Source organism: Narcine bancroftii, chromosome 2, assembly GCF_036971445.1.
Source record: "Narcine bancroftii isolate sNarBan1 chromosome 2, sNarBan1.hap1, whole genome shotgun sequence".
NCBI classification, from domain to species: domain Eukaryota; kingdom Metazoa; phylum Chordata; class Chondrichthyes; order Torpediniformes; family Narcinidae; genus Narcine; species Narcine bancroftii.
In genome coordinates, this window is record NC_091470.1 from 244,177,348 (window position 1) to 244,202,187 (window position 24,840).

At 40.9% G+C, this 24,840-nt stretch overlaps 1 protein-coding gene across 3 annotated transcripts in view; it reads left to right on the top strand.

Annotated features, from left to right (window-relative positions):
• The window catches only part of LOC138755188 (cyclin-dependent kinase 13-like), a 102,194-nt gene that overhangs the window by 63,437 nt on the left and 13,917 nt on the right, over positions 1–24,840 (top strand). For 2 of the 3 annotated variants that reach the window (XM_069920663.1, XM_069920665.1), the window contains 5 exons: positions 1,375–1,476; positions 1,578–1,655; positions 8,967–9,083; positions 11,212–11,343; positions 13,402–13,601. In XM_069920663.1, the coding sequence (XP_069776764.1) occupies positions 1,375–1,476; positions 1,578–1,655; positions 8,967–9,083; positions 11,212–11,343; positions 13,402–13,601 (629 nt within the window). The remainder of the gene's footprint in view (positions 1–1,374; positions 1,477–1,577; positions 1,656–8,966; positions 9,084–11,211; positions 11,344–13,401; positions 13,602–24,840) is intronic. The other variant, XM_069920664.1, reaches the window with a different exon arrangement.

Here is a 24,840-nt window from a genome sequence, read left to right on the forward strand (position 1 = left end):
AATTCCTCTCTATGACTGCCTCCGCCTCCTGAATAACCGGTAGTTCATCCAGTTCCAGCTCCAGTTGCCGAACTCGGTCAGTAAGGATCCGGAGTTGAATGCACTTCCTGTTGGTGTGGCTGTCAGGGGCAAGTATATAGTCCCAGATTTCCCACATCCCGCAGCTGGAACAATCCACAGCCCTAGCTGACTCCATTACCTTGTAGAATAATATCCTGGACTACACTTGCCGTCTCACCTTACCTTGATTGCAGCAGTTGCTCTCCTCAGCCTCTGCTAGCCGAAGCCTCTCAAGCCAAAGCCTCAAACCCCACTCCTTTGCTTTGCCACTCACTCACTTGGCCACTCCTTTACCTTGCCCTCTTTTTATATTGAATAGTTTTTTTTAAAAAGGAAAGACTTGATTGCTATTAATCAAGTTTGGCATGAACTGAATGTAAATTCCACACATTAATGTGAAATTGCTGCCTGCTCTTTAGAATTACTTCATGTTCTGACTCGAGACTCACACCAAGTTTAATGATTTTGTAATGTGTAAATCACCCAAGTCTATATTTTAACCACATAGTTCTTTTCCAGAGATGCAGGGATGTAGCAAGATAAGTAATTGTACAATTTTTCTCTTAATTTGTGAAATTTGCACTTGTGAAATTTTATTATTTACTGTATATCATTTGATGTAATAATAAATTAAAAGTTTAGGCAGCTGTCCAACATCAGTAATGGTTATTTTTCCCATCTTTGCTACCCTAAATGGAATCTAAGGGTCTCAGTGGTTGCATAATCCCCAGTTTTCCAAATTGTTTGTGCAAAAGCAAATGAAAAGATGGTTTTGAAATGTGGAACCATGTTGAAAGCTGAGATTTTTTTTTTAAATTAGGCTCCCATTGTTGTCAAAATAGCAAAAGGCAGCTATTTGGCCCCTGCCCTGCCATGTGGTGAAATCAGGTCTGATGAGAGATTAAGTTAATCAAAAAGCAATCAGTCCATGAGAAAAGATGACACTGGGAGGATGATACAAAGAGTATGAATATAAAATTCAGTCATTATAATTTGAAGGTTGTTCCGGGAGCACAATTTATGGCATTGAAAATTAGAAGACTGATGCAGTGGAAGTGGTGTCAATGGGCATGTGAGAAAGATTATATATTACGTATCATGATTCTCCTTACATACTATTGAGATGTGCGGAGTACAGTTAATGATCCTGTCTAGATGTGTTTAAAATATTAAATGAAATTCAATATTCAGCAGCATTTACGGGGGTGGGGGGGGGGGGTGGAGGAGACCATGGCCTTCATTTATTTGCCTTCAAGTTTGTAGATTTTTGGAGGTACTGATGTTGAATTTTCTGATTTTTTTTTTAAATTTCAGTCGGCCATACACAAATAAAGTTATTACACTCTGGTATCGACCACCTGAACTCTTGCTTGGAGAAGAACGATATACACCAGCTATAGATGTGTGGAGCTGTGGGTAGGTGGCTTGTTGAAGAAAAATAATATAAAAAATATTTTGTAGTCATATAAATGAACATTAAAGGTGCAGATATTTAAAAATATTTTTATTTTCTACAGATGTATTCTGGGTGAGTTATTTACAAAAAAACCCATCTTTCAAGCAAATCAAGAACTTGCTCAGTTGGAATTGATCAGGTAGGTGTTAATATTATTTAACTGCTGTAAGAATTCATTCCCATATAATGTTGTTATTTGTGAATTAACCCCTAAGTTTTAATGAAGTTGATGCAAACATTCTTTTCAAGTAGCAATAATCACAGTGGGCTATGTTATGTTGTACCTATCTATTGCACTTGTCAACCTGAAACATAGTTCAATCATATTGGCGATATATTACTTGTTTTTTGGTTCTCCCATGTTAATCTGACAACCTGATAATTTGGAAATGGTAATTTTTCATTGTTGAATAAATCTGCTGGATAAATCTGCACTCTGTCCAATTTTGTGTGTATGGTTGCAGTGTTTGGAGTCTATGATGCCAAAGCTTGGACAACCATGCTTTGGATGAGGTCACTTATTATTCACTTCCATTAAAAGGATTTTATGAACTGATTTCTTGCTTTCATCACTTGTGATGAAAATGTGATTTAAAATTTTTACCTTTAACATGATAACCCAAATTGTTTGGTTGATAGAATTAATCTCTTCAAAACAGTACAAAGCTGGATAACAAATATTTGCAACCCTATTCAGAACTGAACAGCAAAGAAATTACAGATGCTCTAAACCTGAAATAAAAACTAGCTATTGGAAATTGTAAGGTAAAACATCATGAGATGGGAATGTGTAGGGAGTTACCCTGTACAGGGCAGTAACAAGAAGGGGAGGTGTCCTTGTACTCCTGTTAGGTAAAACATCATGAGATGGGAATGTACAGGGCTGTAACAAGATGTGAAAGCATCCTTGTACTTACAAGATAAGAGAGACATTGATGGATTGAGAGGCAGGAAGCTAGCAGGGAAAGGATAGCAACAGTTTTAGTCATTGGACAAGTAATGATATGATGATGTTCTAAGCACATATCCAAGGGTATAAAAAATCACCATTTTGCTGATAACGGCAGAATGCATTCTCCGACTAACATGTTTAGTCGCAAGTGTTACAATCCGGTAATAAAGAACAAAGAACCCTGATTTCGACTCAGTCTGGTGTTTGTCTCACTCATTCATGAACAAAGCAGACCTAACAAAATGCAGCATCTTGATCAGCATTGGTAGAGGGAGACTTAGTATTTAAAGTCGCTGACTTTTCTAAAGAACTGATATAAAAGAAAGATGAAATATTTCAAATTTCAGGGAAGCAGGAGGTGTTGGAGAATCAAATGTGTATGATCAGGTTGGGACCAAAATAGATAGACACATAATGGAAGTGAAGGCTTGTTAATCACAACTAATGTCCTAATCTGGAGGGCATAAATTTAAGTTAAAGAGGGGAAAGATTTAAAAGGGGTCTGGCGGCATCTTATTTTACAGAGGGTGGTGATTACATGGGGCAACCTGCCAGATGAAGTGTTAGAGGCAGGTACAACTATAATGTTTTTTTTTAATTTAGACGGTACATGGGTAGGAATTGTTTGGGGAATTTGGTGACCACAGGCAAATAGACTAGCTTGAGTGAACAGAGTGGTCAGTATGGATGAGTTGGCTGAAGTATCATTAAAATGCTTACTTTATGATGTCTTGAGAAACAAACTGAGATTAAGAATGGGAATGGGGAGGAGAGTATAAAATCTTACAGATTCTGGAAATCTGAAGTGAAGCACAAAACTTGCACAGAACATCAAGACATAGTAACATTTTGATAAATACAAAAGTGATAAAGCTTAGCTAAATTTAACATGGGTCCCATAGAAGATATGGGGGGGTGGCATTAATAATGGATAATGGAAAAGTGACTGAGGCCTTGGGCAAGTGCTTTGTGTCAATCTTCATGGAGGAAGAGATGGGTAACCTGGCAAAAATTTGTGTGAAGGAGCCGAGAATCTTAATACATCGCAGTCACTAAAGAACAAACTTGTGGATTTAAAATGTGGATAAGTTCTCTGGCCCTGATGGAATGTGCCCCATGGTACTGAAAGACAGATACATTTGTGGTAATTAACCAAAATTATCTAACTCTTGGACAGGGCCCAGCCAATCAAAAAAAAAATGAGGTAGACAAAAGGCAGATAACTATAGGCCAGTTAATGCTTGAAGTTATCATTAAGGAAGAAGTCGTGAGAAATCTGGATAGAAATTGTTCCATCAAACAGACCCAGCATAGATTTAGCATTAATTTGCAGGAAAAATAGCTTGATGAAGGGCTCAAGTCTGAAATGCTGGTTATATATCGTTATCTTTGCTACATAAAGTACATTGTTTGACTAGCTCAGTTTCCCCAGCATCATGTTTTTACTTCAACCACAGTGTCTGCAGACTTCTGTGTTTTACTTCCATTAATTTACAGTTCTTTGAAAATTTAACAAGCACATTGGATAGAACTTCGATTATCAGAAAGGATTTGGTGGAGTGCTGCATAAGACTTTTGCATAAGATCAGGATTCACAGAGTTGGGTGTAATGTATTGGCACATATTAATCAATAGAAGGCAGAGTTTCGTTAAATGGGTATTTCTCTGGTTGGCATTCATTAGATAATGGAGTGCAGCTGGGATCAGTGCTGGGTCCACAATGTTCACAATATAAATAAATTATTTGGAGTGGGAGACCAAATATAGCATATTGAAATTTACTGTTGACATTAAATTGAGCGGAAAGGCAAACTGTGTTGGGCTCGGTCTTCAGAGATATATAGATGCATTAAGTGAACAGGCAAGGGTCTGGTAAACTTAGTGAAAAATTACAAATCGTTTTAGTTAAATTTTTTGAAAATTTAGACATGCAGCATAGTAACAGGCCATTTTGGCCCATGAGTCCATGCACCCCAATTTACATCCCATCAACCTACACCCCCGGTACTTTTTGAATGGTGGTAGGAAACTGGAGCCCCCAGAGAAACCCACACAGACACGGGAGAAGGTATGAACTGCTTACAGACAGCATGGGACCTGATTCCTGGTGCTAAAAAGGCGTTACACTAACTGTGCAGAGAATCTTTTGAGGTGCTTGTACATGAATCAAATCAGGTCAGTGTGCCGGGACAGCAGATAATCTTGAAGGAGGCAAATGCAATGTTGGCCATTGCTAGATAAATTTAAGAGCGGGGAAGTTGTGCTGTAACTGGTCATGTGGGTACAATGGGGTACTGTGTGCAGTTCTGGTTTCCACTTGAGAGAGGATGTACTGGCTTTGGAAATGGTACACTTTGTTGTTTCAGAAAATGTGGGGGGTGGGAGATCTTAAGGAGAGAGATGAGTATTCGGGTCCATTCAGTGGACTTCAGAAGAATGAAGGACAAATTTGTGGAGGCACAACATTCTGAAAGGAATACATGGGATAGAGGCAGAGTGGTTGCTTCTACTGGCAGGTGAGACCAGCACTAGGAGACATTGTCTCAAGATTTGGGAGAATAGATTTGAGACAGGAGGAACTGGTGCTCCTAGAGAGGTGAATCTACAGCATTCTTTGCCCAGTGAAGCAGTGGAGACAATCTTGTTAAATGTCCTTGAGACAGAATTTTGAATTGTAGGGGGACGGGTAGGTAGAATGGAATCTACATTCAGATAGGCCACAATCTTCAGGCTCGAGAGGCCAGATAGCATACTCTTTTTTTTTAATGTTCTTGTATGGGGTTGCATGGTTAGCGTAGCAGTTAGCACAATGCTGTTACAATGCAGTGATTGTGACAGGGATTCGAATCCTGCACTGTCTGTAAGGAGTTGCGTTCTCCCCATGCCTGCGTGAGTTCTTGTGTTTTCATGTTGCACTCGAGTAATATGAAAACACTCCATGGACCGTCATAACAAACAGTCGTCGAACACGGTGATCAGGCAGACAGTATGTGGGATGAGATGCCTGCTCCCATAGGCTGCAGGAATAGCGGTCGAATTGGCTAATCACAGCCAGTGGATCGCAGGGGATCCAATCCGGGGCAGCGCATCCAGGTCAACCAATCAGCAGCTGGCCTCACTCAAGCCACACCCCGGTGGTGACACTGCCGGCTGCCTATAAAAGGCAGAGGTGCAGCCCAATAAAGTCAGTGTCGATGATACCCCCTTGTGTGAATCTTCTTTCTACCTCAAATATATAATCTGAGCTATAACTGTAGCAACTCTGCTATGGTGGTGACCCTGACTGGTCTAAATGGCGCTTTCAACCCAACGATGGAGGGCCAGCCTACCATCAACACCATAGTGTTGAAGCTGCTGAGCTTCTGGATGTCACATCCACGGGTGTGGTTCTAGCAGGCTGAGGCATAGTTCACCATTCGCCGGATATCTGCAGATGACGTGCACCCTAGATCAAGACATCGCAGCCCGCATCATTGACTTCTTCCAGCAGCCCTCGGAGAGAGGGAAGTACATGGCAATCAAGGATCTTTTAACCAGCACTGTTAGGTTCTCAAAGTGTGAGCACGCGGCCCGACTACTGCACATTGATGGCTTGGGGGACAGGGCCCCTTCAGCCCTCATGAGCAACATACTTATTCTCGTTGATGGCCACACCTCTTGCCCGCTGTTCCAGCAGATCTTTCTGGAGCGGCTACCTGAAGATATTTGGCCACTCATCGCGAAGGAAGACTTCATTGTCCCCAGGAGGGTGGCTGCCTGAGCAGACGTGCCATGGGTGCTAAAGATGGACACCTGCATTTCTATTAAATAGGTGACGCCGCCTTGTCAGCAACGCCCGGCCAGGGAGCCTGTTGATCAACAAACCCCACCAGTGAGAAGTACAGCTTCTATCATCAATAGTGGGGTACCAAGGCCCGTTGATGCCTCTCACCCTGTGCATTCCAGGGAAATGCCAAGGCAGGTCGTCATTGACTGCTGCAACGAACGGCCAACTCACTTGAGACTATTGTCCTTCAGGTTAAGTGAGTTCGGTTTAGCCATCAACTCAGCCAAGTGCCAATTTGGCCGAGGCTATTGATTTCCTGGGCCATCACATTGACCAATATGCGGCCAGGCCGTTGTCCACCAAAATGGATGCTGTTTGTTTCTTCCCTAGACCAATGACCGTGAAGGGACTGCAAGATTTACAGGTATAGTGAATTTTTATCATCACTTCTTACCTGCAGTGGCTTGCATCGTGAGTCTGCTATTTCCCCTCATGGCAGGGCCCAGTAAAAACATTCAGGAGGCGACTGAGGCTTTCCAAGCAACCAAAGCCACCCTCCTTGTGCATCTCAGGACAGACGCCCTGACTGCCCTCATGGTAGACTAATCCAGCACAGTGGTCAGGGGTGTACTTGAGCAACTGGTTAATGGACAGTAGCAGCCACTGGCCTTTTTCAGTGAACATTCAGGCCACCAGAGCTGAAGTACTGTGCCTTTGATAGAGAGCTGTTAGCATTATAGCTAGCAATTTGTCATTTCCATATCTTCCTGAAGGGCAGGAAGTTCAAAATTTACACAGACCACAAACCACTTTCCTTTGCTATCAGCAAGGTGTCAGACCCGTGGTCAGCCAGGCAACAGTAGTTCCTGTCTGACATATCTGAATTTTCCACGGACATTTAGCATATCGCTGGCAAGTCCAACGTGGTAGCTGATGCCCTATCCTGTCCGGCTATTCTAGCAGGGCACGACCCCGCCCCAGGTATCTACTTTGTGACCCTGGCAGATGCACAGCAAGCAGACCCTTCCACACCGGACAACACTTAACGGCCTGCAACTGGAGGACATCCAGATCACCCCAGGTAACCACGCTTCTCTGCAACACCTCGACTGGTAAACTGCGCCCCATCATTCTGGTCGCATGGAGGAGGTGAGTTTTCGATTCAGTCCACAATTTGTCCCCCTCACTATCAGGACTACAGTTAGAATGGTGGCCAACAGGTATGTCTGGCATGGCCTCTGTAAAGATGTCACTCAGTGGGCCAAAACATGTGCTTATTGCCAGGCATCCAAGGTCCAGACCCACATTAAAGCCCCTCCACAGCCATTTCAAAACAGCAAGCAGCCATTTCAACCACATGCACATAAACATTGTGGGGGCCCTACCTGTATTCAGAGATGCATGTTATCTATTGACCATGGTCGACTGGATGACTTAGATGGCCAGAGGCGGTGCTGCTACCTGAAATCTCCTTGGAACATGCATGGGCATTACTGAACACCTGGGCAGCACATTTTGGGGTCCCCGAACACCTAACATCTGACACGGGGGCCCAGTTCACTTCTAGCCTGTGGACTGCCTTAGCAAATGCCCTGGGGAATAAACTCCATCCTGCAGGCCAATGGACTGTTGGAGAGGATCCACAGGCATCTGAAGACAGCTCTGATGGCCCAACTCACTGGACAAAACTGGGGAGTCAAACTCCCTTGAGTCCTGCTAGGCATCCACACTGCCTCAAAAGAGGATCTTGAGGCATCCTCTGCCGAGTTAGTCTATGGTGCACCCTTTGTCATCCCAGGCAAACTCGTGGTGGTTTTAGAGGACTTTGGGGAGCTCCCAGCGGCTACATTGTCTCAACTGCATGAGTGCCTGGGCTCACTAGTCCCAATTAAGCCCAGAGCTCGCGGGCAAGCCAGCATCTTTGCCTCAAAAATCTTTGCAGACTGTCACTTCGTTTTTGTCCAATGTGAGGCCCACCGACCACCTCTTCAACGTCCTTATGAAGGGCTATAATCGCATTGTCAAACACAACGGCTCCACCTGCATGTTGGACATTAGTGACAGGGAGGAGACCTTCACGCTCGACCGGTTGAAACTGACTCATTTAGATAATAACTAGCCACTCGGGTCTGCCACCAAAGGACAGTGGCCTGATCACCGGTTCTGGAGGGGGAGGGGTGGGGTCATGTAGCGGCCTCCGGCCCACTCCACAGGCTTACACAGCAAACAGTCGTCGAACACAATGATCAGGCAGATAGCATGTGGGATGAGATATCTGCTCCCATAGGCCACAGAATAGTGGTTGAATTGTCCAATCACAGTCAGTGGATCGCAAGGGGTCCAATCCGGGCTCGCACATTCAGGGCAATCAATCAACAGCTGACCTTGCTTAAGCCATGCCCCAGTGGTGACACGGCTGGCTGCCTATAAAAGGCAGAGCTACAGCCCAATAAAGTAAGTGTTGATTACACTCCTTTGGTGTGTGTGTCTTCTTTATACCTCAAGGTAAAAACTTAGTGACCGCTACATGGTGATTATATGCATCTAACTTAACGAATGGTTTTTCACTTGTGTTCAAGCAACGTGAACTTGTATTTGTTACTGAAAACAAATGTTTGGATCCAACAAAATTTGACTGAAGATGCAAGAAAACTATTTTGAAACCATGTAAGTAGAGAATATTAAGAACTGAAAAGAAATTGTGGTTCATCCATCAACTTGTTTCTTGACAGCCGAATCTGTGGTAGCCCATGTCCAGCGGTGTGGCCTGATGTGATTAAACTACCATATTTCCATACAATGAAGCCAAAGAAGCAGTATCGCAGAAGGTTGAGGGAAGAATATTCTTTGTAAGTATGTTGGTGAAAACTGATTTTTGGAACTAGGTCTGTTGAATTGAGTACTCTTTACCAATCTTGTTCATACCTATGTTTTTTTGAGATCCTAATAGATTTCATTAAGCAAAGACAGGATGTTCAAGTTTGAATGGAAGTTTAATTTTTTTTTCATTAGATCAAGATGGGCCAAGGAAAGATCTATTAAGGTTTCAAATTACAAGTTGATTTAAAAGATTAATAATGAGCATTTGTTTCCTGTGAATGCCTGCTTACAATTTGGCAAAGACTATCTCTAGAATGGAGAGGAAGTCAGTCATTTAACTACTTGAACAAAGGATGTCATGGAGCCTACAGACTATATCATAATTTGAAAGCTGAATGTAAAGAGGAATATCTTAGCAGGGATTGGTCCTGGATTAGAATTAGAAATATTTAGTTGGGAAGATAGATGGGCTAATACAAACAAAATGCCAGGTTCCGTTAATAGAAATTCTGTTCTATGCTATTTATTCTGATGTAGGAATGCAAATTTTTAAATCAACTGTTACAGAGAAGAAGAGGTTATATCTTATGAACAAAATGTTTTGAGGTGATGAGGGTTGATGACACATTTAATAATAAATGGCATTTGACAAAGTTTCAAATGCCAGATGGATTAAGAAAATAGAGATCCCTGGGATCCAAGTGAAATGGGCAAATTGGATTCAAGATTGTTTTCTCCCACGAGGACAAGTGGTAATAGTTGTCAAAGGGGTTACACAGTAGGATTCTGTAGGGCAGTATTCGGCCTCTTTACATGTATTTGTGAATGATGTGGACAAACCTGGAGAGGCTTGCCAGTAATGCTGGAGTTAGAAGGATGGTTGATAAGAGGAAAACTCTTGCAGAAAGAAATCTGTGAATTGGTGACGGTGGCACAGAAGTGGCAACTGAATGCCAATCTGGAGAAGTGTGAGATAAACATTTTGTGGAGGCAAATCAGGCAAGACAATGTTTAAGCACAGTGGGATCTGCCCACATTAGTTCTGTATTATTCAGTACCATATCTATTTAAGTGCCTGGTCATGTGTCTCTTTAATATTGTCCAACTCCTCCACTACATCTGGCAATGACTTCCACGGATATCAATTGCTCTCAGAAGATATTTTAAAAAAACACTACTCTCAAATCTTCTTTAAACCCCTTCTTCTTACCCTTAACCTATACCCTATGGTTTTCGTACATCTAACATGGGGAAAAGATTCTACTGTTGACTCCATAAGATTCTAAATCTTGCCTACCTCTATCTGGTCACTCTTCTGCTTCCTTTGCTCCTGGGAAAACAAGCCCAGTCTATCCAACCTCTCTCCTTAACCAAGACCACCAATCCAGCAAACATCTTGATAAATCTTCTGTGCATTCCCTCCATCAGTAAATTGTAAAGTTACAACTTGACATTCCTGTTCACTGAATCTTTCTAGTGTTTTTTAACTTCTGTTTTTTTTGGTTGCTTCATTGCTTGGATAGCATGTCCCAAAATGATTCAACCTGGTGTATTTCTATATCTTACAAGATGTTTTTATTTTGGAGAGAAAATGTCGTTTGGTTCTTTGTGTGAGCAGCAGATACTTTTTCAAGGCCGAGTCATTACTCATAAAGGTCGTTTGATGTAGCTAAAAGAATTGGAAGTTTCATGTTTAACCTTTAACTTTTTTTAATCAGAAAAGAACACGTCAAAGGCATTTCTGGACACTGCCACAAACTTGTAGCTTTTTCATGTTCACATTTTTAATACACTATTCACTGCAAATATTGCTAGTACTTGCACAACAGCCTTGTCAGGCTGTTTGCAGTATCACCTTTTGTCAATTTCTAGTTTCCTGAACCTGCCCTACACTTGTGAAGGATAAGTCTCCTGGATGTTGTATTTAATTAGTATGGATTTATGCTTGAGGTTCCGTTTGTGCTCCACATTGTTAAAGGTGTGTTGTATTGTAAGTCTTAATCCTATTTCAGGTGGTTCTACTGTTCTTAAAATATAACCAATTAAATTGTGAGATGATCCAAGGAAATTCAGTAATGATTCATTGTGAATTTAGTGTGAAAATTATTAGTGATGAAGTAGGATTTTTTTTTTAAAATTTGCTGTTTATGCTTTCAGTATTCCAGCAACTGCTCTGGATCTTTTTGATCATATGTTGGCTTTGGATCCCAATAAACGTTGCACTGCAGAACATGCTCTTCAGTCTGATTTCCTGAGAGAGGTGGATCCTACAAAAATGCCTCCACCTGAGTAAGTCAACTTGCAGACTTGCATTGCGATCTTATTTATTGCTAGGTTTAGATGAAAATCGGATAAAAATCTAAGTAGCAAACTATCTGCTCTCCTGGCAATTAAAAAAAAATCTGTTACAGGTAGCAGTTCTGGTGAGAGTTGTCTAATCTGAATTTTTTCTCTATAAAAATGTCTATTTAATGAAATAATAGATGGGATTCTCCAGAGAGCTAGATAGTTAATCAGAAAAGCAGCATCTCCATGCTTAATTGGATCCTGGCATACAGCACTGTAAGTGCTGCTCATCTATAATAATGCAGTATTTATTAGTAAATCACCCCACAACAGACACACACATTGTCACTTAAGTGAAGGCTTGGTAATGAGCCCCTCTGTCTCCTAAGACTTCATTTGAAAAACTGGTCCTTATTTTCTTATTTCTTGATGACTCAGAAACACTTGAGTTGGCAGGCAGGTTTTGTACTTCTATAGACTCCTGTCATAGATGAGGTTTCTTTGTGATTAAATTAATTTCATGCATTAGTACAAGTAAAAAAAATTCTACAACCGAGCCGTTGTCATACCCACGCTCTTGTTCGGCTCCGAATCATGGGTCCTCTACCGGCATCACCTACGGCTCCTAGAACACTTCCATTGGCGCTCTCTCCGCTCCATCCTCAACATTCATTGGAATGACTTCGTCACCAACATCGAAGTACTCGAGCTGGCAGAGTCCGCAAGCATCGAATCCATGCTGCTGAAGACCCAACTGCGCTGGGTGGGTCACGTCTCCAGAATGGAGGACCATCGCCTTCCCAAGATCGTGTTATATGGCAAGCTCTCCACTGTCCACCGAGACAGAGGTGCACCAAAGAAGAGGTACAAGGACTGCTTAAAAAAATCTCTTGGTGCCTGCCACATGGACCACCGCCAATGGGCTGATGACGCCTCGAACCGTGCATCTTGGCGCCTCACAGTTCGACGGGCAGCAACCTCCTTTGAAGAAGACCACAGAGCCCACCTCACTGACAAAAGACAAAGGAGGAAAAACCCAACACCCAACCCCAACCAACCAATTTTCCCTTGCAACCGCTGCAACCATGCCTCCCTGTCCCGCATCGGACTTGTCAGTCACCAACGAGCCTGCAGCAGACGTGGACATACCCCTCCATAAATCTTCGTCCGCGAAGCCAAGCCAAAGAAGAAGACTTCTCTGTCATAAATGAAGTTTATTTGTGATTAAATTAATTTCATGCATTAGTACAAGTAAAAAAAATTCTACACTTCAAAAGCAATGTAAAGTCCTGTAGTACTGAGTGAGTAGATGTAGTGAAATTTCTAAATTGTTCCAAGGAGATGGATCAGTTGAATAGAATGAATCGCTTTCCATCTGCTTTGCAGATCCAAGATTATTTTTTAGTCCATGACTCTTGTTATTCTTAAGGGACACCCATGTATGTGAAATTTGAGTTGAATTTTCTTACTGTTTCAAATGTTCTTCCATATCCAGTCTTGCTTATTTGGTTTATTCTTTCAATCCAGATGAGGCCAAAAGGCTAAGATAGAAGGCAATTTGTACAGACTTCTTTTGCTTATAGAAGATGGAACTGAAATAATTATAATGTATGTGAAAGGGTAGATGAGGAAAAACTATTTTCTCTGAACTACCCCTATGAGAAGGATAACCTTAAAATGGTGCTATTTAAGAATCTTATTTTGGAACACTTTCCACAATAGATGAAGGCAGTCTGAAACAGTTTCTCTCAAAGTAATTTAGAGTAGGTCAATTAAAAATGGTTAAATTTCAATCAGGTAGTGTTATGAAATTAAGGTGGGTGCATGGAATCAAGATGCAGATTATCTGTGAATAATAGAATGAACAATAAAAAAAATGTTTTAAATTCAACTGCAGTTATCTTTGGATCACCTTTTTCAACCAAGTTTATAAATGGGTCCCACCTTAAAGTAAGAATAAAAGTAAGGATTAGGAGCAGTGGTCATAAATAATGATTGGTGTGCAGTTGCTAAGGGTAATGTGTATATATGATTAATTTTATGAATATTATTTATTTGTAGTCTGCCACACTGGCAAGATTGTCATGAATTATGGAGCAAAAAACGGCGAAGACAGAAGCAATCTGGAATTAGTGATGACACTGCACCCAAAGTTTCTCGTAAGGACTCTGCTTTAAGTATGGATGATAGCAGGAACAACACACCTCAAGGCTTACAACTCCCTCAACATAAAACTCAGGGCAATTCCAGTATAGGAATAGGTCAGTGATAACTCTGCTTTCTGTTGGCTTCGTTTTCTCATTTGTGCTGCTCGTTCATTAATAAAAGGGTCTGCTGCATATATGCCTTCAGCTTGTTTTCCTGTTCTGACCTTGAGGCTCTAAAACTCAAATTTGGCTTTGTCTTTCTGTTTAAACAATGTGTGCTTTCAGTGGCATTGCTGATTTTTTAAAAAATGCCAGCCTGGCACACTTGTAAGTTTCAATTAACTCAAGATAAAGGATCGTTGAAGTCAAATGATCAGTCATTAAAATGTTTCTCAGTTAACTCAATTACTCAATACTTGGCTATTGAGCTGCATCCCTGATACTTTACTGCCTGTTCCCTGCTTTATTGATTGTTTTTCTTTTGTATTCGAGTACGTGTGCATGCCTGCTGTCTCCCAACCTCTGCTGTACTATGTTCATGCTACTTTCATTATCTCTCTTTAGTTCTTCACTTGCTTCTTGAAATTCCCCACGCATTGCGTATGCTTTGTTTTCAGGATATGTCTACTATGAGCCTCCTCTCTTGTACTTGTGTCTATTTATTTGCAAATATGTTAATACGCTTAATTTAAGCTTGGCAGCACTGACCTCTTTGAGCCAGAAAGTTGTGGGTACATGCTCCAATCCAGGACTTGAGTACACAATCTACACCAACACTTAAATGCATTACTGAGCAACTATTGGATTACCAGAATTGTAGTTTTGAGTTAGTCAGTAAATCAAGGTCTCTTGTATGTTTCAGTAAATTACAATTGTCCTGTATATTCAGTGAAGACTGAATTTCTTGCTCTTATGCAATGTTATTCAAGCCTTAAAATAGATTGACTAGTTATTTGTGGGTACTTATTGGAAACAAAAAGGGTTTTAATATGCTTTCAAACAATTATTTGTGCTAATTCTTGACATGATCCAGAGGCTGAACACTTTTTTAGTGTAGGTTACGATACTTTATTCCAGATGCCTCTTTTAGATTCTGCTTTTCAATCATTATGTGCACATACTTTGTCATGCTTGCTTGATTGTTCAGTGATTTGGAAAGCCAGCTGTTTTCTTGGACTCCAGCTTATATTTTCAGCTCTTCTTCAGCGGTATGTATGGTGAGTGTTCATAAACAAAATTTTACTTTAAATCTGCTGCATTATGATTGGATCAGCTGCAGTTAATGCCTTGGACTGCAGGTAAATATTCTCATGTAAAATAATCCTTGATGAAATTTTAAGTCTAGTTTCAATATCTAAACATCCTTAAAAAAAATTTAGTGGCGAATTTTCACTTGTAAGTAACAAACCTGTGGTGCAGCTCATTCTCCCATGTGGCCTTTTTTTTTCATTTGTAAAAGGGAAACTTGAATGCACTGAAATGCTGTTAATCCAGTGGATGTAGTAGACATTTGGAAAATATTTTCTCTTTGGATAAAAAGTGATGTCTTTTAATGAAAGAAAAGCTTCACTCCTCTTAGTTGGCTTATCAATCTTGACTGTATTAACTCACGTTCCTTGTTTGATGCATTGACCAACCATACTTGGATGGTCAACACCCAATAAGGAACACTAATGCGAGAAACTTGTCTCTCTACCTCCCCCCCCCACCACTGAATTGATGCTTACCTTCCTCTTCGATAAATTTGTTTCATTATAATATAATGGACATTTCCCTTTTTTAAAAAAAAATTTAAACATTAATTTAGCAAAGTACAGTGATGGCATTATGACCTAATAGTTTCACTTGTACATCAGCATCCATGGTTGTTGATTGTCTATTTGAATTCATTACCTATTCAAATACAAGTCAAGAACAAAGACTGCTTCTGTTAATTTGAAGTTCTCAGAACATTTAGTCTGCAGTGTGATTTTACACCTCCCACCCATGGCAATAATAAAAACCATTCATTCAACAGGCCATGAAAAAAATTCATAATCAATAACAACATTGATCAGAAAATCTAGGGTTCTGTGCTTTTAGGATCAATGTAAAATATTACAAAGTTAAAACTATTGAAAATAATCTCTTATGAAATAACATGAATGTTATTTTTTGAATTAAAACAAAATTGAAAACTTTCAACAGAAGTTCAGGACTTGTGCAATTGTTGCCGGCTCCTATTTTTAAACACATGCTTGGGTTCCACAATAGTTCTGATTGAAATTTCTGATCAATGTTATCAATTTCTCAGATAGTTAATTTTTGCATCCTGAAGAGATTGCCCAAAGTTGGTGTTGTGGAAAGGTACAAATTTTCCAAAATTTCCTTACTTGAGTGGTAATTAAATTATTTGAAATAGGCATATTTGTATTTTTAAAAGGCCTTCAATAAAGTGGGAGGTATCACATGTTTAGATCTTACAAATTCTTTGCAGTGTAAAGTCAGTAAACTAAAAGCAGAATACACAGCTCTGTCCTTTGAGGATGGCATAAAATAGGAAGTTATGTTCCAGAGAATTTACGGGGCCACAATTGTTGTCACCTTCTGGAATTGGAGGTGCAATTTTAAAATTGCACCAAAATAACAAAAACAAGAAATAAGTAGTAAATTAAGTCTTGAATCCTTTCCAGAAAACATTATTTAAGTTTGTGTAGAATAGTCCATAGTCATGAGGCCATTTTCCTGAGTAATCTTAGCAGAAAAGAAAGATGGAATTGTAATTTTGATTCTTGGTAAAGTTGTGAATTTTTTTTCCTGATCAAGCACATTTTTTAAAACTATTTCAAAATAACACTGTTTTGTACATCTCTAAGCCAAGAATTACCAGTGAAATATTTGTCATTTTCAAGATGTCTCTGGCAAGACTAGAGTTTATTACCTGTTACCCAATTGTACTTGAAAGGATGATATTGTGCACCTCCTTTAATTACTATTTCCTTTCTAGTATTCCCACAGTGCTGTTGCTTAGCAAGTTATAGGATTTAGATTTTAATGAAGAAACAGATGTATATTTACACATATAGCTGCAGCTTATGGCTCTGACCTCAAGGTCTATAACATTTATGTGGCTGATCTAATTCAGTTTCAGATTGGTGACCCTCAATATGTTAATAATGGATGACTGAATGCTAAGGGTGAATGGTTGGACCTTGCTGGTCATGGTCATTGCCTGGCACATGTGTGCCCTCCTTATCACTTAATAATGACTGGGTCTTGTTTTCTGTGTGCAGACTGCTAAATATTCTGAAGAGTTCTGAATGGAATTGACACTTGTGCATTCACCAGTAAAGAGCCCTTGACCACCTTTGTTTTTGTGAGGAATGATTCAAACCATTAGAGCAATTTTCCTGTTGATGTTTGTGGATTTAAGTTGTACTCTTGTTACTTGATGCCAATGTTGGACAGATGCTGCCTTGATGTCAGGAATGACTAGTTCTTCCCTTGTAACTGGAATTAGTTTTTAGTACATTTTTGGCTCCATTGTATGGTATGGTTTGGCGGCAAATGATTCTGGTTGGTAGATTACTTGTTAAATGCTATTTTATAATACTGTTGACATCCCTTAACTTCGATCTAGTTTGATTAACTGGTAAATTGGATTTGTCTTTTTTCTAGACCGGGCTTGTTAGCCATCTGTGCAGCAAACACACAAATTAGAGTGATTCAATGAGTCAGGATATGGAAAGAAATGGTGCAAGTTATGGCAGATGCACTTGTGTGGTAGTAATTTACTAAAATTCTTGACTCAGGCAGGTCCCAGCAGAGTGGCAGACAGCAAATATAACTCCACTGTTTTGTTTTTAAAGAAGAGGTAGACAAGTGGCAGGTAGCTATAGGCCAGATTGCTTAATGACTGATGCCTGGAAAATCCTTGAAACCATTATTAAGGAAAAAATGGCAAGGCATCGAGATAGAAATTGTTTCACCAGGCAGACAGCAGAGGTTCGGGAACGACAAATCACATTCAACTAATTTACTGGAGTTCTTTGATGATATAACAAGTGCAGTGAAAAGAGAGGAACAAGTGGATGTGAAAGCTTTGATTCCAGAAGGTATTCAAAAAGGCACAGCACAAAAGACCTGCATGAGATAAGGATGCACAGAGTCTGGTGTAATGTACAGATATTAGCATGGATAGAGGATTGATTAACCAATAAAAGGTAGAGAGTTGGGATAAATCAGTGTTTCTCTGATTGCCCATCATTAATAAGTGGGGTGCTGCAGGAGTTGGTGCTGGGCCCGCACTGTTCACAATATACATAAATTATTTAGGGGAGGGAACCAAGTGTAGTGTATTCAAATTTCTTGAAGGCACTAAATTGAGTAGAAAAGCAAATTGTGTGAAGGACACAACAAATCTGCAGAGAAATGTCGATAGGATAATTGAGTGGGCAAAGGTATGGCAGTTGAAGTACAATGTGAGATCATCCACTTTGCAAGAAAAAGTAGTAAATAGAGTTATTATTTACATGGTGAAAATTTGCAGCATGCTGTTGTGCAGATGCTTGGGTGTGCTTGAACATGAATCACAAAGTCTGGTGCAGCATGTAATCAAGATGATAAATTAGATATTGGTCTTGATTGCTAGAAGGATTATAGATTAGAACAGGGTGGTTCTGCAACTGCACAGGGTCCTGTTGTCGCTGCATCTGAAGTACAATTTATGTCTCCTTACTTTGAAAAGGATGTACTGGCTTCAGAGGCAGGAGAGAAGAGGTTCTCCAGTTTGGTTTGAAAAATGAGGGGGTTAGCTGTAGGGAAGATGGAGTTAGCTTTAGGGAAGATGGAGTAGCCTGGAACCATTCTCTTTGGAGTTTCAGGGAATAGTGGGAAAGGGGAGAATCTTCATGAAAATGTACACAATTATGAAAGGAATGGATAAGATGGAAACCAGGAGGTTGATTTCATTGGCAGATGAGACTAGCACTGGAGACAGAGCCTCAAAATTCAGAAGAGTAGATCTAAGACACGTGAGGAGAAACTTTTTCTCCGAGAGAGTAATGAATGTGTGGAGATCTCTGTCCAATTAAAGTTTAGAATTAGAGTAATTAAATGTGTTTGATATTTTGAGCTGAGACCGTTTTTAAGATTTAGGTGGGAAGTGATGATGAGCATAAAAAATGGGAAGCTGCTGGGGAGGGACTAGAAGGTAATACCGGCCACACAGGAGAAAAGTAAGAGATGGGTGGAGAGGACCTCTGAAGTAGGGTGGGGGAGGGGTGGGGGAGAGAGGGGGTGGTGGGGTCCAGTGTAAAATGAGTACTGGAAAAGACGAGGAAATGGAAACTGAATTGGGGAGGTATTACCAGAGATTGAAATAATACTGCAGTTATGAATTGCCAAAGTGGAATATAATGTGCTGTTCAACTTTGCATTTGACCTTACTGTGTCATTGGATGAGGTAGAGGACTTTTTTTTCTACAAGTCTGGGGAACACAAAATTAAAGGCAAAATCTTTGGGTACAAAAGGAAAAAAATTAAAGTAGTGCTGATGGGTAAGCTTTTCACACAGGATGGTAAGTATATAGAGTGAGCTGCCCGAGGAATTGGTAACATTGTAACATTTAAAAGGCATTTAGATAGGTGTGTGGATGAGGTTTGAAGAGATGGAGGACAAATGCAGGCAAATGGCACTAGCTCAGAAAGCCTCATTGGTTAGCATGACGTGTTGGTCTGAAGGGTATGTGTCTGTGCTGTATGACTTCAATTGAAGACATGGACCCATGCTAGTGATGGGGTGAAGGAAGAGGGAGGTTACAAAAGAGATCAGGTATGGAGGAGACCATAAATTAATGTAAATACACTAAGAATTTTAAAGTTTTAAAATGTTTCAACTGAAACCAGCATATGCTGGCAACAGGATGTGACATGTTCAGCCCTGCCAAGGAGTAAAAAGAACACAAGGAAATCTCAGAAGTACTTCATAAACAATTAAGTACAAGAGTCATTCCTGGAAAGGCAGAGCTGACTAGGGACCCAACATTTGTCATAGAAAATGTATGAAAGTGGGACCATAGCCCCACTGAGTCTGAACCAATCATTAACACTAATCTGTATTCATTCCTTTTTTTATTCTCCCCATATTCTCATCAACTTCCCCAAATTCTCATCAACCTTTTTTCTCTCATTCCTCCTACCCGCTCCCACCCCCCGCAAAATAATTCCAAGATTCCACCACTCCCCTAAGCAATTGAGGTAATTTACAGTGGAAATTAACATCCACACCCTGTATTTAACATTTGGGATATGGAAGGAAATCAGAGAAACTGGAAGAAACCCACACAGTCACAGCATACATACAGCTCCTGAGGTCAGAATTGAAGCATGTCTCTATCACTGTTCAACATCATTTCTACTAGCTGCGTCACTGTGTTGCACATATTTGAAGATAGAACAAATGTGAGACAGTCAGGTATTGTTAACTGTGAGGAGGTTAGTTTTAGTTTAATGAGATGACCGGGACAGATGCCATTGAAATTTAATCTTGAGAAATCCGAACTCTTCCATAACATTTGAAAGAATGAAAAGATGCAGTATTTCGTAATATATAATTCAAAAGAGTACAAGGAGAGAGGGAGATTGAAAATATATGTGCAAATTATTGAAATTAAATAACATATGACCATGGACTATATTAGTTGAAGGGTTCAATGAGAACAAAGTAGTTAACCATATAACCACTTACAGCACAGAACAGGCCAGTTCGGCCCTACTAGTCCATGCCGTAACAAATTCCCACCCTCCTAGTCCCACTGACCTGCACCCGGTCCATACCCCTCCAGTCCTCTCCTCTCCATGTCACTATCCAGTCTATCCTTAAATGTAACCAATGATCCTGCCTCAACTACGTCTGCCGGAAGCTCATTCCACATCCCTACCACCATTTGCGTTAAGAAATTTCCCCTCATGTTCCCTTTATAATTTTCCCCCTTCAATCTTAAAACCATGCCCTCTAGTTTGAATTTCCCCCACTCTTAATTGAAAAAGCCTATCCACATTTACTCTGTCTGTCCCTTTTAAAATCTTAAACACCTCTATCAAGTCCCCCCCTCAATCTTCTACGCTCCAGAGAAAAAAAGCCCTAGTCTGCACAACCTTGTAACTCAAACCATGAAATCCTGTCAACATTCTTGTGAACCTTCTCTGTACTCTCTCTATTTTGTTTATATCTTTCCTATAATCACCTTTTAATCTACGGTAATCTTCCTCACTGTCCACAACACCACCAATCCTTGTATCATCCGCAAATTTGCTTATCCAATTCTCCACCCCCTACTTCCAGATCATTAATATATATAACAAACAATAGTGAACCCAGGACTGATCCCTGAGAAACTCCACTAGTCACCGGCCTCCAATTGGACAAACAATTTTCCACCACTACTCTCTGACACCTCCCATCCAACCATTGCTGAATCCATTGCACTACCTCCTTATTTATACCTAATGCCTCCACCTTTTTTCCTAACCTCCTGTGGGGAACTTTGTCAAAAGCTTTACTAAATTTGGACCCTTTCTTAAACAGTGGAACCACATGCGCCACCCTCCAATTCTTTGGCACTACCCCCGTGACCAGTGACATCCTAAATATCTCTGTTAATGGCCCCACTATCTGTCCACAAGCCTCCCTGAGTGTCCTTGGGAATATTTTGTCTGGTCCCGGAGATTTATCCACCTTTATATTTTTCAACACAGCCATCACTACCTCCTCGGTTATCCTTATATGCTTCATGACCTCCCCACTATTTTTCTTTACTTCAACTGGTTCAATATTTTTTTCCCTAGTGAATACCAAGGCAAAGAAATCATTCAAAATTTCCCCTATTTCCTCTGACTTCTCACTCAGCCTACCCTCGCTATCTACAAGGGGTCCAATTTTATCTCTCACTAATCTTTTACTTTTAATGTACGTATAGAAACCCTTTGGATTTATTTTTACTCTGTCTGACAAAGCCTCTTCATGCCTTTTTTTGGCCTTTCTAATTTCTTTCTTAAGATTCCTTCTACACTCCTTGTAGTCTTCCTTCAAACTCTCAGCTCCCTGCTCTTTATACCTCTTGTACACCTCCCTTTTTCTCCTAACCAAATTTCCAAAATTCCTCGAAAACCAAGCCTCCCTATGACTTCCAGCCTTTTCTTTGATCCTCACTGGTACATATCTGCTCTGTACCTGCAAAATTTCTTTTTTGAATATCCTCCATTTTTTATTTACATCCTGACCTGAAAATATCCTGTCCCACTCAATACTCCCCAAATCCCTTCTTATTCCTTCGAAATTTGCTCTTCTCCAATCCAGAACCTCAACTTTAGGCCCCTCCTTGCTCTTCCCTAAAACTACCCGAAAACTAACAGAGTTATGATCACTAGGCCCAATTTGTTCTCCAACATTAATGTCTGATACCTGACCTAGCTCATTCCCTAACAGGAGATCTAGTATTACACTATCCCGAGTCGGTTCTTCTACTAATTGATTTAGAAAACAATCTTGAACACATTTAACAAACTCTAGCCCATCCAGTCCTCTAACTGTATGGATATCCCAATCAATGTGAGGGAAGTTAAAATCTCCCATGATCACTACCTTATGATTCTCACACATATATGTTATCTCCCTACAAATTTGTTCCTCTAATTTTCTTGGCCCATTTGGTGGTCTGTAATACACCCCTATTAGCACCCTCATGCCTCCTTCACCCCTCAATTCCACCCAAACAGCCTCACTGGACGATCCCTCCAGACCATCCTGCCACCTCACGGCAGTGATGCCCTCCTTAACAAGCAGAGCAACTCCTCTCCCTTTTTTACCCCCTGCTCTATCACATCTAAAACAAATGTATCCTGGAATATTAAGTTGCCAGTCCTGCCCCTCCTGTAGCCAGGACTCACTAATTGCCACAATATCATGACCCCAAGTATCTGACCATGCTCTAAGCTCATCTACCTTGTTCACTATGCTTCTTGCATATTCTCTTTTCTACCTTTTACCCTAATCTTCATCCTACCTTTATTATCGTTATTATTCCTATCTAGGTGGCCATGCTCCCTTGACACTGCACTCACACTCTGTTCCCCACCCCCCTGCCAAACTAGTTTAAACCTTCCCCCACAGCTCTAGCAAATCTGCTTGCCAGCACATTGATCCCCCTCCAGTTCAAGTGGAGTCCGTCCCTTTTGTACAGGTCCGACCTTCCCCAGAAGAGATCCCAATGATCCAGAAATCTTATCCCTTGCTCCCTGCACCATCTCTTTAGCCACTCATTCATCCTCCACATCCTCCTATTTCTACCCTCACTAGCACATGGCACCGGCAGCAATCCAGAGATTACTACCTTGGAGGTCCTGTTTTTTAACTTCCTACCTAATTCCACATAATCCTGTTTCAGGACCTCATCCCCACTTCTAACTAAGTCATTGGTCCCCACATGGACCACAACTTCTGGCTGTTCTCCTTCCCCTTGCAGAATGCTATGAACTCGATCAGAGATATCCCTGACCCTGGCACCAGGGAGGCAACAGACCAACCTGGATCTCCGATTTCATCCCACAAACCTTCTATCTGTGTCTCTGACTAATGAGTCCCCAACTACAAGAATCCTGTTCTTATCTCTCCTTCCCTTCTGAACCTCAGGGGCAGCCCCTGTGCCAGAGACCTGACCCCCACGACTCGTCCCTGGTAGGCTGTTCCCCCCAGCAGTATCCAATGCCGAATACATGTTGCTGAGTGGCACTTCCACAGGGGTACTCTGCACAGGCACTCTCCCTCCTTTCCTTACAGTCACCCAATTCCCTGACTCCTGCCTTCTAGGGGTGACTGTCTCCCTGTAACTCTATCACTGCCTCTGCTTCCCTTATGATCATTTGTGATGAACATTTTATAAAACACTGGTTTGGCTAAATGAAGTTCTGAGCATCAGAATTTGAAAATAATGCAAAGGATGCAGAAGAAATTTGAGGGAGTAATTTATAGAGAAATATTGGAAAGGGAAAGTGGTGGGAAGCAGCTGGGATTGCGAGATATCTCAGATCGAGTTCTTGGCATTCTTGGGGGGAGGGTGAGCAACAAGATGTTGTGCTCCATGTAGGGATCAACAATGTGGGTAGGAAAGGTGAGGAGGTCCAACAAAGAGAGTTCAGGGAGTTTGGCACTGGATTGAAGGACAGGATATCCAGAGTTGTGATCTCAGGATTGCTACCCATGCCATGTGCCAGTAAGGTTAGAAACAGGAGGATAACACAGCTTAATATGATTAAAGACATGGTTCAGGAGGGAGGAGTTCAGGTTTCTGGATCATTGAGCTCTCCTCCAAGGAAGATGGGACCTGTTCCGATGGGACAGTTTGCATCTGAATTCAAGGGGGACAAGTATCCTTGCAGGAAGATTTACTCGTGCTGCTCCGGCAAGGGTGGTGGGAGGGAGGAGGTTTAAACTAGATTTGCAGGGGGGATGGGAACCACTGTGCCAAAGCAGATGGAGGAATGGAGGAGGGAAATCATGATGTGAAAATTGCATGCAAGTCAACCAGTTGTACATGGTGGAAATGTTCTCGGGTGCATCTATTTCAATGCAAGGAGTATTGAAAGAATGGCAGATGAGCTGAGAGTGTGGAATTATGACATTGTGGCCATCAGTGAAACTTGGTTGCAGGAGGGACAGGACGAACAACTCAATGTTCCAGGCTTCAGACGTGATGGAACAGGGAGGAATGAATGGGGGAAGAGTGGCATTGCTCGGCAGGGGTTGTCTACTGAGGCTATGTGGGTGGATATAATGAATTGGAAAGGTATGACCATACTCATGGGGTTGTATTATAAACCACTCAATAGTCAACGAGAATTGGAGGAGAAAAATCTGTAGAGTGAAAGCAGACAGGAAACAAAGTTGTCAAAGTAGGAGATTTTAACTTTTCACATATTGACTGGCCTCTCATACTGTAAAAGGGCTGGATGGTTTGGAGTTTGTCAAATATGTTCAGGAAAGTTTTCTAAATCAATATATAGAGGAACCAATTAGATATAGTGCAATACTGGATCTCCTATTCGGGAATGAGACAGGACAGGTGACAAAAGTATGTGTAGAGGAACATTTTGGGTCAAGTGAACATAATGCCATTAGTTTCAAGTTAATTAATTATCTTAATAGGACTGTGCTTCTGGTTGAGATTCTAAATTTGAGAAAAGCCAATTTTGAGGAAATGAATTAGGATCTAAAATGCATGGATTGGGATAAGTTGTTTTTGTACAAGGATGTGCGAGGTAAGTGGAGGACCTACAACAAAGGTGAAATTTTGAGAGTACATAGTTTGTATGTTTC